Here is a 15,471-nt window from a genome sequence, read left to right as displayed (position 1 = left end):
CTAACTGGACTAATTGTTGCTTGTTTGTTGAGGATTCAGGACAACCACCTTGTAGTGCATTACAGTAATCCAGTCTAGAGGTCATTATGTGTACATGTGTTTTTGGTCCAATAAATAATACATCAGTCGTATCCAAATTTAATAGATCCAAAATTACTGGTCATCTAATATTTATATTTTAACACACTCTGTCACTTGGATAGTTTAGAGATTTCATCTGGTCGTATTGTCAAATATTTTTTTATCAAATAAATGCAGCCTTGGTCTTTCAAAATCTCCCAGCCACAAACTTTTTAACAGTAGCTTATATATTATGTTTCAACTGAGAATTTTCCATTGATAATTGATCATGCTAATGCTGGAAAGACCAAAAATATGTTTTGAATGCTGGTCTCCATCATAGGATGCTGATGTTTTGTGTGTCCGCTTTAGACTTAACTAGCTTAGTCTTTAGAAAGTCCAAACTGGTCAACCATCAATTCTGCTGTTGGCTATGCTGGTCCACCTGCTAGACCAGCAACAAACCACAACTTACCGGTGTGAACGTTTGCAGGTGCAAGTTTTTTAGCAAGGTTTAGTTCTAGAACGAAGATAGTATTATTCACTTTCTCTCACTGCTGAGGAAAGCATTCTAGTCAAACTCCACCCTGGATTTATAAGCCTCCTGAGACTGTGAAAACAGCCCTGGTTCCCAGAAACCTGAAAACATACCCTGGTGGTACCTGCTAAAAAATACAACAACAGGAAATTACCTTGCGTATAGGATTAGAACCCCACCAAAACTCAACAAGCTCCAGGTGTAGCCATCGTATTGGTTGTGGACTGTAGCTACTGTTAGTTCTCATCAGTACTTTTGGCCAGTACTGAAGCCAGTTAAAGTATTATTCTTTTGTCATAGTAATGTTGGATTTGTCAAGCAGTACATATCAGTGCAATGTGGATGGCAGTTATTTTGCTTTATTTTTTACTGCAAAGCTTTCTGTATGACTCCATTGTAAATATATTGTGCTGTAAGACTCCATAATGCTGGCTTGCTAATGTATCTGCTTCTATCTATATTCCTTCACACTGACAGGAAGCCTGTGAAACATCCACTCTTCTCTGTCTGAGTCATGATGATGAATCTCTGAACTGGCAGCATGACCACTAGCCCTCTTGTGTCTTTTCCTCTGAGGACTTTGCCTTGAGGTAATTCAGACAAATATGTTAGTCTTAAAAGATACAGATGAGGGTAAGACTATTTGCTACAGTAGATGATTTGTTTGAGGTTATGTTTAGGTTTTAAAAAATGTATAATCTGTCTGAGAATAATCTGATTTAAGAGCAGTTACACATGATGAAAATTACATTTAGGAAGTGTATGTGTGTGTATGAATATATGTATGTATTAGTGTTGTCACAATACTGGAATTTCGATAAGATACCTTGACAATTATCGATATTCGATACCATTTTCGATACCATGGGGAAAAACTGCCATACTACCCATATTGTCACGACTAGCTATGTTTAGTTCTATGGACTCTTATTTTAATATGCTGTTCTGTTTCCCTTAGTTCCTGTTTCCTTGCTCTGTTCAGTTTCAATTTTCTCAGTTTCTGATTATGCCCCTATTAGCTCCTCCCTATGGTTTAGTTCCTTGTTAATCCCTGCATCTAGGCCTATACTCCCTGTTCAGTTTTGTCTTCTGTTGGCTATTATCATTATGTAGTGTGTCGTTTACTTCCTGTGTTTATCATTAAAGACTGGATTCCTTGTTCGTGCGTGTCACTTAACCTCACCAACATATAGACAACAACATATATATAAACATATAGATATTTTTAATATCTCTTTTTTTGTCCATCCATTGAAATTCTAGTCAATCAATATTTTCAAACTTCATAAAGTACATGATACATCGTTACAGTAATCCATATGAATCAAGCGGTTTAATCCAAGTCTTCTGAAGAGACACAATCACTTTATATGAAAAACAGATTTTAATTCATTCAGGCTTTTATTCAATATCAACATTGACAACAATTACCATTAAAATTATCTCACCTAAATGTTGGCTCATTCAATGTATTTGTGTATTTGCAATGGGGTAATTTTGTTGCAATAGCTCACATAGTGCAAGCTTGAGTTCAAACATTGGAATGAATTCTCAAAAAATATATAAGTAAACAGAACAAATAAACAAATTACAAGTAGTAGCACAAATAAACAGTGCTTTAAGTTTGTCAGGTAGGTTTAACAGTAGTAAGAAATACTACAGAAATTTAATAAAGTAATCAAATCTAAAATATTCTTACAATTAAAGTTACAAAAGTTATTCAGTCAAGAGCAATGAGTGATTTCCTCTTTTTCTTTTGTTCTTTGATGAACAGACAGCTCCAGGTTTATTAGGCCAACCCTCTTGGCACACCTTGCCAATAGAATCGCAATAGAATTTTTTTGGTTACTCCAGCACACATCGTATCGATACGGAAATATCCAAAACGGCCTGTTCCAATAGATATTTGTTGCAGTATCGGGAAAATAATGCTATTCTTTACAATATATATTGCTATTTTTTAGAATATACAATATATTTACATGAAATATAAACTGTATACACTCTTAAGAATAGCATTACAATTCTAGATCCCAGATCCCCAAGTATGAAGTGCTTGGGAAAATATGCACTTATACAGACAGAAAACTGAAACTTTTGTGAGCAGCAAAAGTCAGTGTACGCCCACATATTGTACAACTCACCCACATTGTATATACAATAGGGCTACAACAAAAATAAATGTGATGAGCTCGCTTTTACTTAAAACATTGCTTAAGACATTGTTTTGGCAATATATATGCTGATGTCAGAATTGAAATCAGTGTGTGATTTATTTTTAGATTAATTTTTGCTTACACATAATCCTTGGTGTATTTTTGAGAGGAGTCATGAGCTTAGATTGGAGTGTGCAGAAATTTGGTTTGCCAATAATTCTATCTCTTTCTTTTTTGCTTGAAGGTTTTTTGTTGCATGCAGTTAAATATTGTTTCCATACTTGGATTAATAAATGCTACTTTCAATTGCAGATCAAATAATCTCTGCTCAAATACTGATAAATCTCAAATAAATAAACCAGCTCAAGCATGCTGGTCTGGTTATCAAATGAAATACTGAAGGCCTCTTTGCATAATTTTCAAAAGGCTGTCAAGATTGCAAAGGCGAATTATTTATCGGACATCATAGCCAAAAATTCTTACTGTTCTAGAATTTTATTTTCAACGATAGACTCTTTTTTTTAAACCCCCCGATGCAGATATTTCCAGAGATTTCACTATGTGATTATCTACAATGGCAAATTCTATTCCAGACCCCATGAAGAAGGCACATCTGAGGCTTTATTTCTTGAGGTGTCTCAAGAAATATGGTATGTCCCTTAACATTCTACATAACTTTTACCGTTGTACAATTGAGAGTATACTGACAGGTAACATTGCAGTGTGGTTTGGCAGGGCTACTTCACGTGATCTTAATCTTCTGACAAAGGTGGTCAAAACTGCATCTAAAATGATTGGGGTTCCACTTGAACCGCTCCAAAGCATTTACTGGAAACGCAGCACTAAGAAGGCACTAGGTATTATGCAGGATTCTAGTCATCCTGCACATAATCTCTTCTCCCACCTTCCATCAGAGAGACATTTGCAGAGCATGCCAACTTGCACATCACGTTTCAGGGATAGTTTTTACCCTCAGGTAATAAGGCTACTGAATGATGGTATAACAGGAAGGAGGGTTGAGGTTTGAGCGTAGTTACTATGTTTACTGTGCTTGGATATTTTAAAGTTATTATAATTGTTATTTATTGACTGGTGCTGAGAGAGTGCCAAGGCACATTGTATTTCATGTACTGGTACTCTGTACTAATATGCATATGACAATAAACTTGAACTGAACTGATCTGAACTGAACTGATGTAAAGAAATCACTCTAAAATTAAAAACCACCTTTTCTCCCCACAATGTTTTGCCCTTACGATTTGTAAAACGAAATTTTGACACTATTGGTCCTGATCTTTCTTTTGACAGGGACTGTTTCAGATTGCTTTAAATTAGCTTCAGTGTCACCGATCCCAAAGAAGCCTTCGCCCATCCTGCAGTTTACTCAAATTTTCAACCAATCTCCAACCTGCCGTTTTTATCAAAAGTTCTAGAAAAAATTGTATTTATGCAGCTACAAATATATTTTTCAGCCTGGTTTTAAATCCTTACACAGCACAGAGACTGCCCTTTTGAAAGTTTTTAATGACATTTTAATGTCCACTGATGCTGGTAATACCATGGGTTTAATGATGTTAGATCTCAGCTCTGCGTTTGATTTTGTTGATCACGGTATCCTGCTGTCTTACTTGGAGCAATACATCGGTGTAAGAGGCACTGTACTCGACTGGTTTCAGTCCTTCCTCTCCAACAGAAGATTCTTTGTAAATTAAGGGAAGTATTCTTCTTTTGTAGCACATGTGGTGTCCCTCAGGGTTCAACTTTAGAACCGTTACTGTTTTCACTGTACATGCTACACATTGGTTCTATATTTAGGAGATTCGATGTGTCGTATCATTGCTATGCCGATGATACGCAGCTTTACATACCATTTATGCGCAATGACAGGTCTGCCATAAATCAATTGATAGACTGTTTTCAAGATTTGAAAACGTGGCTTACCAATAACTTTCTCAATTTGAATGATGACAAAAGTCAAATTGTCCTGTTTGGGCCTTCCAAGAAAACTGATCTGAGCAATGTTGACTTGGGGTCTCTCACTCCATATCGTTCTTTTCTTGCAAAGAATCTGGGTTTTACACTGGATAGTGGCTTAAAATTGAACAAACAAATCAATACAGTTGTCAGTTCCAGCTTTTACCATCTCCGAAGATTAGCGAAAGTTAAACCATTTTGGGGATGGACCTAGATATTTCTTGTGCAGCACTTTGGTCAACCAAGGTTGTTTTAAATGTGCTTTATTAATAAATTAAACTTGAAACTTGAAATAATCTTTCAAGGTCTTGCAAATTCAACTGATACCATATAGTATAATATTTTATTTACACTCAGGCATACAAGATGCATACCAACCACCAATACAATACCTTTGAATGAATGAGACATGATGCAAGGTTGGACCGTGGCCCTGTAATGAAAATAACAAGGATTTTCTGGATTGTGCTGGCAGCGTTACAGAACAGACTCCTGTCCTGCCGTCACTGACATGCAGATGCTGCGACCATGACTGTCTGGAACAAATCACTCACAGCATTGACTGATGAATGCTCTGAGCTCTCTCTTTCTCCCACTCTTTTGTCTTTTCTTTCGGTTTCTCATGCATACGTACGTTCACGTGAAAGTGGTGAATGAAATCACGTTAATTTACCCAGCATGGTGTTTAATGTTATCAAGTGATTTTTAATGGGATGTTTAGTGGCAGCTAAATCAAAAATAAAACAACGAAAAATATTCATGGATGATTGTCATAAAATCTGTCATATATCAGCAAAAAAAAAGAAGTGTCCTCTCATTTTCAACTGTTTTCTTCTAGCAAATTTCCTAAATTGTTAATTATTATTGCGCTTATAAAAACCTCTCCTTGCTGGACAGTATGTACCGTGATTTTTAATATCATGGAAATCAAACCTGTTCCGTCTAACCGGTGCTTGTTCCATTGTAGATGCTCAGTAGGGCTGCACGATATATCGGAATTATCGAAAAATCATATCGCAATTTGCATATCGCAATAGCTTGCGATAACTGAATGATTTTATTACTTCAAAAGATTAGGAAAAGTCAAAGGCTTAGGTTGACACAGACAGCAGAGAATAGACTGGACACGTGACTGTTACATACGTGGGACATGCTTATTGTTATTAGGCGCAATAAGCTAAGTACTAATGTGTACAAGATACTTTTTCTCTTAACAAAAATATATTGTGAAACATGAATGTTGGTTATATCATTTTTAAAATATAATTTAAATTTATTTTACTCTCTTAAAGTAGTACCATGCCAGATATAGAATATGTCGCATTATTTAACGAGTTATCGCATATAGCTTTTTTTTTTTTTTTTTTTCGTGCAGCCCTAATGCTCAGACTGATTAACTCCCAACTCAAGATCATCTATCTACTGTAATGACCTAATTTTGCGTGCTTCGGTAATTTATTTGTGTTATTTGCATAAAATTTAAATTCAGAGACTAGTTTAGAGACTATAGTTTTTGAGTGGGCATCATATTTTGACCACCCCGCTCTAAATAAAAGAAACCAGATGGAGAAAGTCGGCTTTGCGGACACACTTCTCCACAAACCATCTGCCTCCTACATTATACAGCAAAGGACCAGTCTCTGTGGTCATAGCAACGTCCTATACGTGAGTCCGATACGTCTCCCTCTCTCTCTTGTTCTCTCTCAGAGCGCAGCTGGGAGGCAGAGGGCCTTCAGCAGGGATTCTGGGACGTTGACAGGCCCTCATTTTAAATCACAATGAGAGCTTATTCACACTTCTGTCACTGAATTAATGAAAGTGGTGTAGCCATTTGCTTTTGTGCCTTAATTCTCTCCAGAGTTCAGCAATCAAAAGGAAAGAAAAAAATGTAAAAGAGAAGCTGTGAGTATTAAAGGGATAGTACACTCACAAATGATTCATATAATTTGTATCCACTAGGCTTCTGAAGCCATACAGTAAGAAACAGACCAAAATGTAATTCATTATTTACTGATAATCTTGTGGCAGTGAGTTGTTAACCACTAAAGCAATATTATTGAATAGAACCTGTGGAAAGTGCAAAGTGCATCGTAAATCAAATTCCTGACAATAATAAAATAATAATGTAGTAGGGATGTGTTCATTATTCATGTTCATGAAATGGGCGAGTATGATAAATAGTCTATGGTCACAACAGACAATATACTCTGATTCACTATAAAGGCACTAAAAAGAATTCTAAAAACTGTTTACACTCTAATATGCAGATAATATTTGCTCATAAGGCTAAACTGTTTATGTGATAAACTTATTGTGCATTTATTTATTTATTAATTGTTAGAACCATTATGATTACTTTTTTTTGTATAAAGTATAAATATATTTACATATAATTCCATTTTTGGATTTATCCAAACAACTTTTTGAAATATTGTATTTCTTAAAGTGCCCCTATTAAGACGAATCGTCAGTTATTCCAGCCTTATAAACCTGCGTAGATTCGTGCAGGAAGTAACAAATATGCTATGGTCTTCATTTTCTGCCCACGAACAACATCTACTTTGACCGGCCCTAAAACACTGTAGTTGTAGCTGAGGCCTGGAAGACTTTGGTTAATGTTGTCAACAGTTTGAGAAGACGCTGTTTTCCGCTCTGCGAAAGCAAGGATCAGGACTCAGGCTCAAATTGGTACAGTAAAACCAATGGCATTGTTACTGTTCATATCATTGTGTATACAATTGCTGAGGAAGCCTCCAGAGCCAAAATTCAAATATAGTGATGGCCATTTCGTTTCCAAAACATGCTGTAAGCGGTAGACCAATCAAAACAGGGCAACAGATCTGACCAATCAGAGCAGAGTTGGCTCTCAGAAAGGTGGAGTTTAGAGAGACCGAATCCTTTAATGAACCGTTTCAGACACTTTATTTGGCCTCGGATGCATGTAAACCTATTGTTGTGAATTAGTAATGACTGGAATTGATTCAGTGCTTTAATTCTTTGACAATTTCTAAATCCACGTCAGCAACTTTTTAACTACCTCCACTCTTCAGTCAGATTTGTTGCAAGGTGCCATCTACTAGGACTCCAATTGATTTTTAGTGCATCTTCAATTGATTTTCTCTTTTGAAGGTCTCGGCTGGTCTCATCCCGGTCATGCTTTGCTCATAAAATGGTCCTGGTATATTGGGAACATCACAGAGTTTATTACCTGCACCAGCAGATTATGATATGTGATGTGCTTTACAGATGTATTGCTTAAATATGCTAATGTACATGTAATGAAATCATAAAATTAGGATTTAATTATTTAATAACTCTTATTATTTTTAATAACCCTCATATACTGATTGAGGTGTGAGAGCCTTGTGATAACTCTTCAAAACAGACTTTTATACCTGGCTCATTCCTCCTTCCTGTTTATCGTCTACTGTCATCTTCCAAACAAGACAGGATGCTTAAGTCATGAAACGCCAGATCTGCATGGGGTGAAAACCTGTGTCAGGGGAATCGGAACACTGTTTCTATTGATCAGAGCGAGCAGCTGAAATATTATCTCAGTTACCTTGAAGTGCAGCACTTTGCCTGGGCAGGTGATGTGAGCGAAGAGGTGACGTTGAAATGTGGACTCTCTTCACCAGATGCCAATTTTTTATTTAATTGGCATTAAACTTACATTAACAAACACATCACATATCTAACCGTAACGATGAGACAGACCTTGCTGCTGTTGTTGTTTTTTGAGTGCTGACATCTCAGTCAAATCTGAGCAAGATCAAGTCTGTCATTTTGTAATGACACATTATTGTGGTTTTTTTTTGGTTCATTTACTGTCATTAAGCATATTAGTCTATTCAAGAGAGTCACTTAATTGTTTCTGACACTTGCTAATGGCACATATCCATCAATGTTATAACTGATTGCTCATTTGTCATAAATCGGTATGTTCTTATGCAAAGACTCAATATGCCTAAACTTCTTGTTGAGAGTTCCCAAGTATGTTTTTCTGAAACAGATTCAGAATGGAATAATAGTATAAAGCTAACTGCATACTGTGTACTATTTTAAAAATATGTGCAGCATACAAAAATATGTTTTAAAAAATAATTTGCTTCAATGTTTACACAAATTCATTACGTGAGTCTATAAATGAATCTGAATAATTTAACTGGGTCTTTTGCAATAATGATATTAAATGGTTAAATTGAGGGTTGAGTTGAGAAAATTGCATGTGGCTCTGATTGTATTGTACACTTTCTGGCAAATATAGTAGACTTTTTTTGTATTGTGAAATATTACGATTTAAAATAACTTTTCTATTTTAAAATATTTTAAAATTTCATTTATTTCTGATGGTAAAGCTGAATTTTCAGCATCATTACTCCAGTGTTCAGTGTCACATGATCCTTCAGAAATCATTTTAACATCATTTATCAATGTTGAAAACAGTTGCTGCCTAATATTTTTGTGGATACGCTTTTTCAGGATTCTTTAATAAATAGAAAGTTCAAGAGAACAGCATTTATTTTAAATAGAAATCTTTTGTAGCATTGATTTTAAATGTCTTTACTGTTACTTTTGATCAATTTAATGCATCCTTTCCTGGTAATATGCTGTTGTGAACATACCCATAATTTCTCTAGAAATTTCTTTAAATTGAACACTGATGTGCCATTTTTTTCCTCCCTATTCCTCAGTCTCTGTCGTTGATTTTCCTCTAGGCGTTCGGTCAGGCATACACCACCCAGCGTAAAGTAGCAGAGGATGGTGAGACAAACGAAGAGACGTTGCTGCGGGAGTCTGCCTCTAAAGAGGCCTATTACATGGGACGTCTGGTGGACCTTCAAACCCAGCTCAAACTGAGCAGCTCCGTGGCCTCCAACGCCCAAGCGGAGACCGAACGTCTCAATGCTCTGGTGCAAGAACTCAGAGAGGTGAGTTTTCTTGTACTGGTGGAACTGCCGTCAGCACACATTACACAGGACATAAGTTAGTACACCCTTTCTGAAAGTAATTCATTTTATGAAGTTTATCTTGGACCGAAGGGTTATTTTGAGGGCAGTGAGTCTGTGTGCGTGTAGTGTGTCAGCAGTCATTGGTGTCAGGGTCAGAGACTGTCGCCATAGTTCATTGTAGGGGGCAAATCCATGGCTAAGCTGGGGCATAAGAGAAATACACTGAGGTCGGCACAAAGACACACTGTACACACACACGGCCACTGCGGTCCTATGAGACAGGGAATTTCATGAAGTTTTTCACCCTGTGGTCACATACCTTTAAATTTAGAATAGCTTAATTATCACAGTACAAACAGGTACTCTGACAGCCTAGATTACATCAAAATTTGCATTTTTATTTATTTATAGCTCAAATAATCAATGGAACGACATCTCTTCTCTTCTCTGAATGATGACGTGTTCTCTGGTGCGAGGGCGGGACAACCTGTCACTCACATGACATCGCAGCATTAGTAAACCACAACCATCCAATCAATTCCCAATGGACAAAATCAAGTCCCTCCCTACAATTTTTCTTGTTCGAGAAGCCATTTCACTTTGAATATGCACGTCATAATTGGGCAGAACAAATTATCGGAACTTCCATTTCATGCAGATTTTAAATTTTAAATCATTAAATAGACATTACAAAAATTACAAAATTTAGAAATCAATTTATTATTTATTCCTGCTCTTGGTAAGTGTAGTTGAGCAAAGCAGTTGAACATAAACTAGACATATTTCATCTGTAGAAAAAAAAAAATACATTGCCTTTAAAAGTTTTCCTGCATTGTTTTTTCATTTCAGTTCTGTCAAGACAAATATTTTTTTCAATTGATATCAATTTATGTCGATGTAATGATAATAGAGACGTATGGTGTGTGCCATAAATTTTATACCAGCACTGTGTTCATAACTGCTATTTCACAAGTTGTTTGAGAGTTGCTCATCATTCCTTGAAGTATTCTAACATGTTTTCAATGTTAAAATACTTTTTCATATTCTAGTTTACTGTACAGGGACAATATAAGAAAGCAATTCGTAGACTGACTTCCCAAAAATCTGTGCGGGTTTGGGACGGGTCTTTCCATTTGTTGACCAATTGAAGAGAGGGTAGGGTGTAAGGGATTTTCGGAAGTCATTATCTTTGCAGTACCATTTGCCGCCACTAAGTTAATTTTAGCCTTTGTGTACTTCATAATGTGTGTGGAGTATTTCAGCCTTAAAACCAGCATTACTGTTGCAGTTTCTGGCACGGCACATACTAGGTTTGCTGTTTAAGTACTGCACTGCTCCTGACCCCTGAGTGTGTGAAGCCCATGATTACCACTGCTACAATAGAGCTGTAGTGGGGGATAATTGGTCAGTAATCCCCTGGAGTTCATGCCCAGCTCATTTGAACTGGCCTGGCATTGCTTAAAATATGCAATGAGACATCACATCCTCTGGGTGAGCTGTGATATTGTGTGCAGTAATCAATATACCAGCTCATGGGAAGGTCATCTTCCAGGGTGTGCAAAATATCTTATACTATAACAGTGTTTGATCTTTTTATTCCAGTAATGAGTGGCAAATTTAATGGAGACAGCTTCAGGTAAATTTGGATAGAATTTGTTGCAGCTTCAGTGAATGTCTACACACATTTTTTTTTGTTCCATAGACACTACAGTATAGGATGTCAATATATATATATACAATATATATATATAAACACACAAATACACTATCATTAAAAAGGTAAGATTTTGTAATCTTGAAAGAAGTCACCATGGTTTAAGTTCACCAAGGCTACATTTATTGGAACACACACAATAATATTGTGAAATTATTACAATTTAAAATATTTATATTATTTAAATATGTTTTCAATTTTAATATATTGTAAAATGTAATTTATACCTGTGATGACAAAGCTGAATTTTCAGCATCATTACTCCAGTCTTCAGTTTCACATGATCTTTCAGAAATCATTCTGTTGATATGATGCTCAAAAAACATTTTTTATTATCAATGTTGAAAACAATTATGCTTTTTTTAGGATTCTTTGAAAAATATACAATATAAATGTCTTCACTGTTACTTTTGGCCAATTTAATGCATCCTTGCTGAATAAAAGTTTAAATTTCTTTCTTAATCTCAGAAAGAAAGTCTTATTGTCCTCAGACTTTTTAATGGTAGCATAAAGATTATTCAGATTATAAGATTGTTCAGATTATTAAAATATGCATGCAATGCACCTCACGCCTGTCCTACTGTCCAATCAGCATCTAGGTTTCTCCCAAGGCTGGCTCTGTTCCCATGTCTGTTCTACACCTTTAACTCTTCATCAGCAGTTTTGCCCAGTTTGTACAACGGTGGGGGGTTCTCTCTAAGCAATTGTGATTTTCCAGCAATCTGCTCTTGAAGAATGTTTTAAAGTATTTCAAAGATTACTATACTGTGAATGCTGGCGCAAACAAAAGGCCTGCTGGTACCTTGGTAGAAAGCTATAAAGAGGTTCCTTTTGGCCACTCATTGTGGCTCACTTTTATATAGATTAATGCCACATTCTCAGACACATTGAGATTTATACAATGTTTTGTCTTCTTGCTTGTCACATTCTGTTTCAGCTGTTAAAGAAGCCTTTGTTTCGGCTTTCCCATATAGATTGAACTTTGAGGAAGAAAGTGCTGACTTGAGGGTTTCCTCTGACGGAAAGCAATTTGTTACCCAGCATTCTTGTCTGCACAAGTATGGACATGATCATTATCATCATAGACTCTGACTCACAGACACAATGCTATTATATGTAAGCCTAAAGGATCTTTATATATTGCTTAGAAAGATTCATCATGCCATACTCCCACATACCACCACTATAATAAAAATAAAGAGACTCTAAATGGATATGTAGGATTTGTTGCTGCTAATTATTTATTTTATTTTATTAATGGCCACCCTCTTTTCAGAGATTTAGTCATAAAATCCTCGGTAAACATTGCAATTGTCACAAATACAGTGAACAGACTGCATAGGTGGATTGGACTTTCTGGCACTGCATTGAACTGGTTTACATCTTAACTTTAAGAACGTTCCCCGTGTGTCTACCTGGGTACTAATAGATCTCAGACTGTGCCATTACAACTAGGTATCCCTCTGGGGTCTGTGTTGAGTCCTATTCTGTATAGTATTTATATGCTGCCTCTTGGCCAGATTATCCAGAAGTATGGCCTGGGCTGTCATTGCTATGCTCTCGAACCCTAGATTTATATTTGCACTCAGCCTTATTTCACTTCTGCCTCTTCAACTCTCTCTGCTTATAAATAAAGGCATGGATGAAACATAACTTTCTTAAATTAAATTATTCTAAAACTGAAATTCTGTTAATCGACACTCCAACCTGATGCAGAAAGGCTTTATTACATCTAGGCTTGATTTTTTTTTTTAGGTCTACCGGCAAATTCCATTAAGAGGTTGCAATTTATACAAAATTCAGCTGCTCGTATCTTGACATGTCTATATCTTTACACTAACACATTAACCTTATGCTTCTTCAACTGCACTGGCTCCCTGTTCAATCAAGCATTGGCAAGCTTATTTTGTCAGTCATCTTTTCTTCTGAAATGGGGTCATGCTTAAAAAGCCAAATGACTCACTTTTTTCTGTGTTGTCCTTCCCATTTCTCTCTTTCAGAATAATGAGATTTTAGAGCTACAGAGGAGCAGGATGAGAGAGGAAATAAGAGAGTATAAGTTCAGAGAGACCAGACTGCTGCAGGACTACACTGAACTGGAGGAGGAGAACATCACTCTACAGAAACTAGTGTCAACACTAAAGCAGAATCAGGTATACTTTACTTACACTAATTGTGAAACACAATGTCATTCTATGTGAGCAAAAGCCACTATAGAGTATACTTACATGTAGTCACTTAAATTAATTGGCTCTATGCTACTTACAGAGGACATAGCTTTTGTAAATATTTGTAAATAGTTTTTCTTTACACTAGCTTGTCAGGTTTCTTGCACCAAAAATGTTCAGAATTTAGTTTTAGCCCCCTCTTTTTCCCCCCTTAAAATTAAGCAGGCTGTTTTTCCTACTGTACCTTCAAGCGTAACATGATTTGTCCAAGTAGGTCATGTTTCTGGATCACCATCCTTGTTGATCCTGAAACAACATTCCTATTAACCAATCAAATTTGAGGGCTAGGTTCAGGGGTTACAACAACATTTTCATAATGATTTCCTCTGATTTTAGGAGGATAAGAGTTAGGACAATGATTTTATAGGAGGATTTGATGGGAAAGCATGTTCACCTATAAACATGTTCTACTTAGGGGAAATCACATTGTGTGTACTGCCAAATTACCTCAGATGTTATTGGATAACATATTTTTAAGTACAATAAATATGAATACACCCACCAATTTGCAGAAAAATAGTAATAATAATAATAATAAATAAATAAATAAATAAAAATTATAGTACAAAAAATATAAAACATACTTTAGTCACATTTCAGCTAAATGTTTTCCTTAATTATATTTACTTAACAGATTTTATGTATAAGTATATAAAATATACAATATATTATACATTCTAATATTATAATCTGTTTTAACTAGAAATATAGATTTTTAAAAAGCATTTATGTATTATTTTATTCTATTCTCATATATTTAATTATGTGCTATATTAGGTACTGGGGTCAGTGGTTTAGTAAATTAAAAATAAAACAAAATTAAATATATAATAATAATAATAATTGTCAACCCTTTTCAAATTTGCAGGTGGAATACGAAGGTCTAAAGCATGAAATCAAAGTACTTGAGGAAGAGACGGTGCTCCTCAACAGCCAGCTGGAAGATGCTTTGCGCCTGAAAGATATTTCTGAAGGCCAGTTGGAGGAGGCATTGGATGCTCTGAAGAGTGAGAGAGAGCAAAAGAACAATCTCAGAAAGGAGTTGGCCCATCAGCTCAGCCTGACGGAGAGCGTGTATGGAGCCAGCACCCACCTGGCCATCTCTGCCGTGGAGGGTTTGAAGTTCGCAGAGGAGGCGGCGACCAACGGCACATCTGCATCTGGGTCTAGCCCCAACAATGAGGACAGTAACCGGTGTAATGACTGCAATGGGCATGGACCAAAGGCGAATGGAGAAAATCACCGACCGGGAGGCAGGAAGGGAGAGGTGTTGCACCCCGTCTCTGATCTCTTCAGCGAACTCAACCTGTCTGAGATACAGAAACTCAAGCAACAGCTCCTACAGGTTAGTCACATGACACTTAAGGCATAAAATATGTAGGGATTGCGACAAAACCAGATTATGAAATTAAGCTGGAGAGCAACATTTGTTTAATTTGATTTATCAAAGGCCAGGCCTTCATCCAGGCCTTTTTAGTACATTTTTTGTCTGTTTTTGCTCAGATATTCATAGTCAGATAAATCAGTGAGGGGTGCTTTGTGGGAAAACAGCTGTTATCCAGTGCATTAATGGGCAACTATTGAGTTGTTATGTGACAAGCTTTTCATTACATTTTGGTGGCATCTAATGCTACTTTATAAACTAACACAGATACCCTAAACCTTAGACATAAAACATTGTGCATCCGGTCAGTTTCAATGGACATCTAAGTGATGCCATCCTTCCTTATTGGCAAAAATACCATATCTGGTATTGAAGAGTTTAAGTGTAAATTTGAGTGAAGGAAAGTTGAATGCAGTAAATGCAGTGGTTTATTTTGTGCTTTGGGATGCTACTGTCAGGTTGATT

At 36.2% G+C, this 15,471-nt stretch overlaps 1 protein-coding gene across 1 annotated transcript in view; it reads left to right on the top strand.

Moving 5' to 3' along the window:
* The window catches only part of bicd1a (bicaudal D homolog 1a), a 56,870-nt gene that overhangs the window by 27,337 nt on the left and 14,062 nt on the right, over positions 1 to 15,471 (top strand). Inside the window, exons 2-4 of the mRNA XM_081373321.1 lie at positions 9,447 to 9,659; positions 13,395 to 13,547; positions 14,491 to 14,967. Of these exons, the coding sequence (XP_081229447.1) occupies positions 9,447 to 9,659; positions 13,395 to 13,547; positions 14,491 to 14,967 (843 nt within the window). The remainder of the gene's footprint in view (positions 1 to 9,446; positions 9,660 to 13,394; positions 13,548 to 14,490; positions 14,968 to 15,471) is intronic.

Source organism: Scardinius erythrophthalmus (assembly GCF_964197995.2).
Source record: "Scardinius erythrophthalmus genome assembly, chromosome: 8".
NCBI classification, from domain to species: Eukaryota; Metazoa; Chordata; class Actinopteri; order Cypriniformes; family Leuciscidae; genus Scardinius; species Scardinius erythrophthalmus.
The sequence above is the reverse complement of the archived record's forward strand: the minus strand, read 5'-3'. Positions and strand labels throughout refer to the sequence as shown.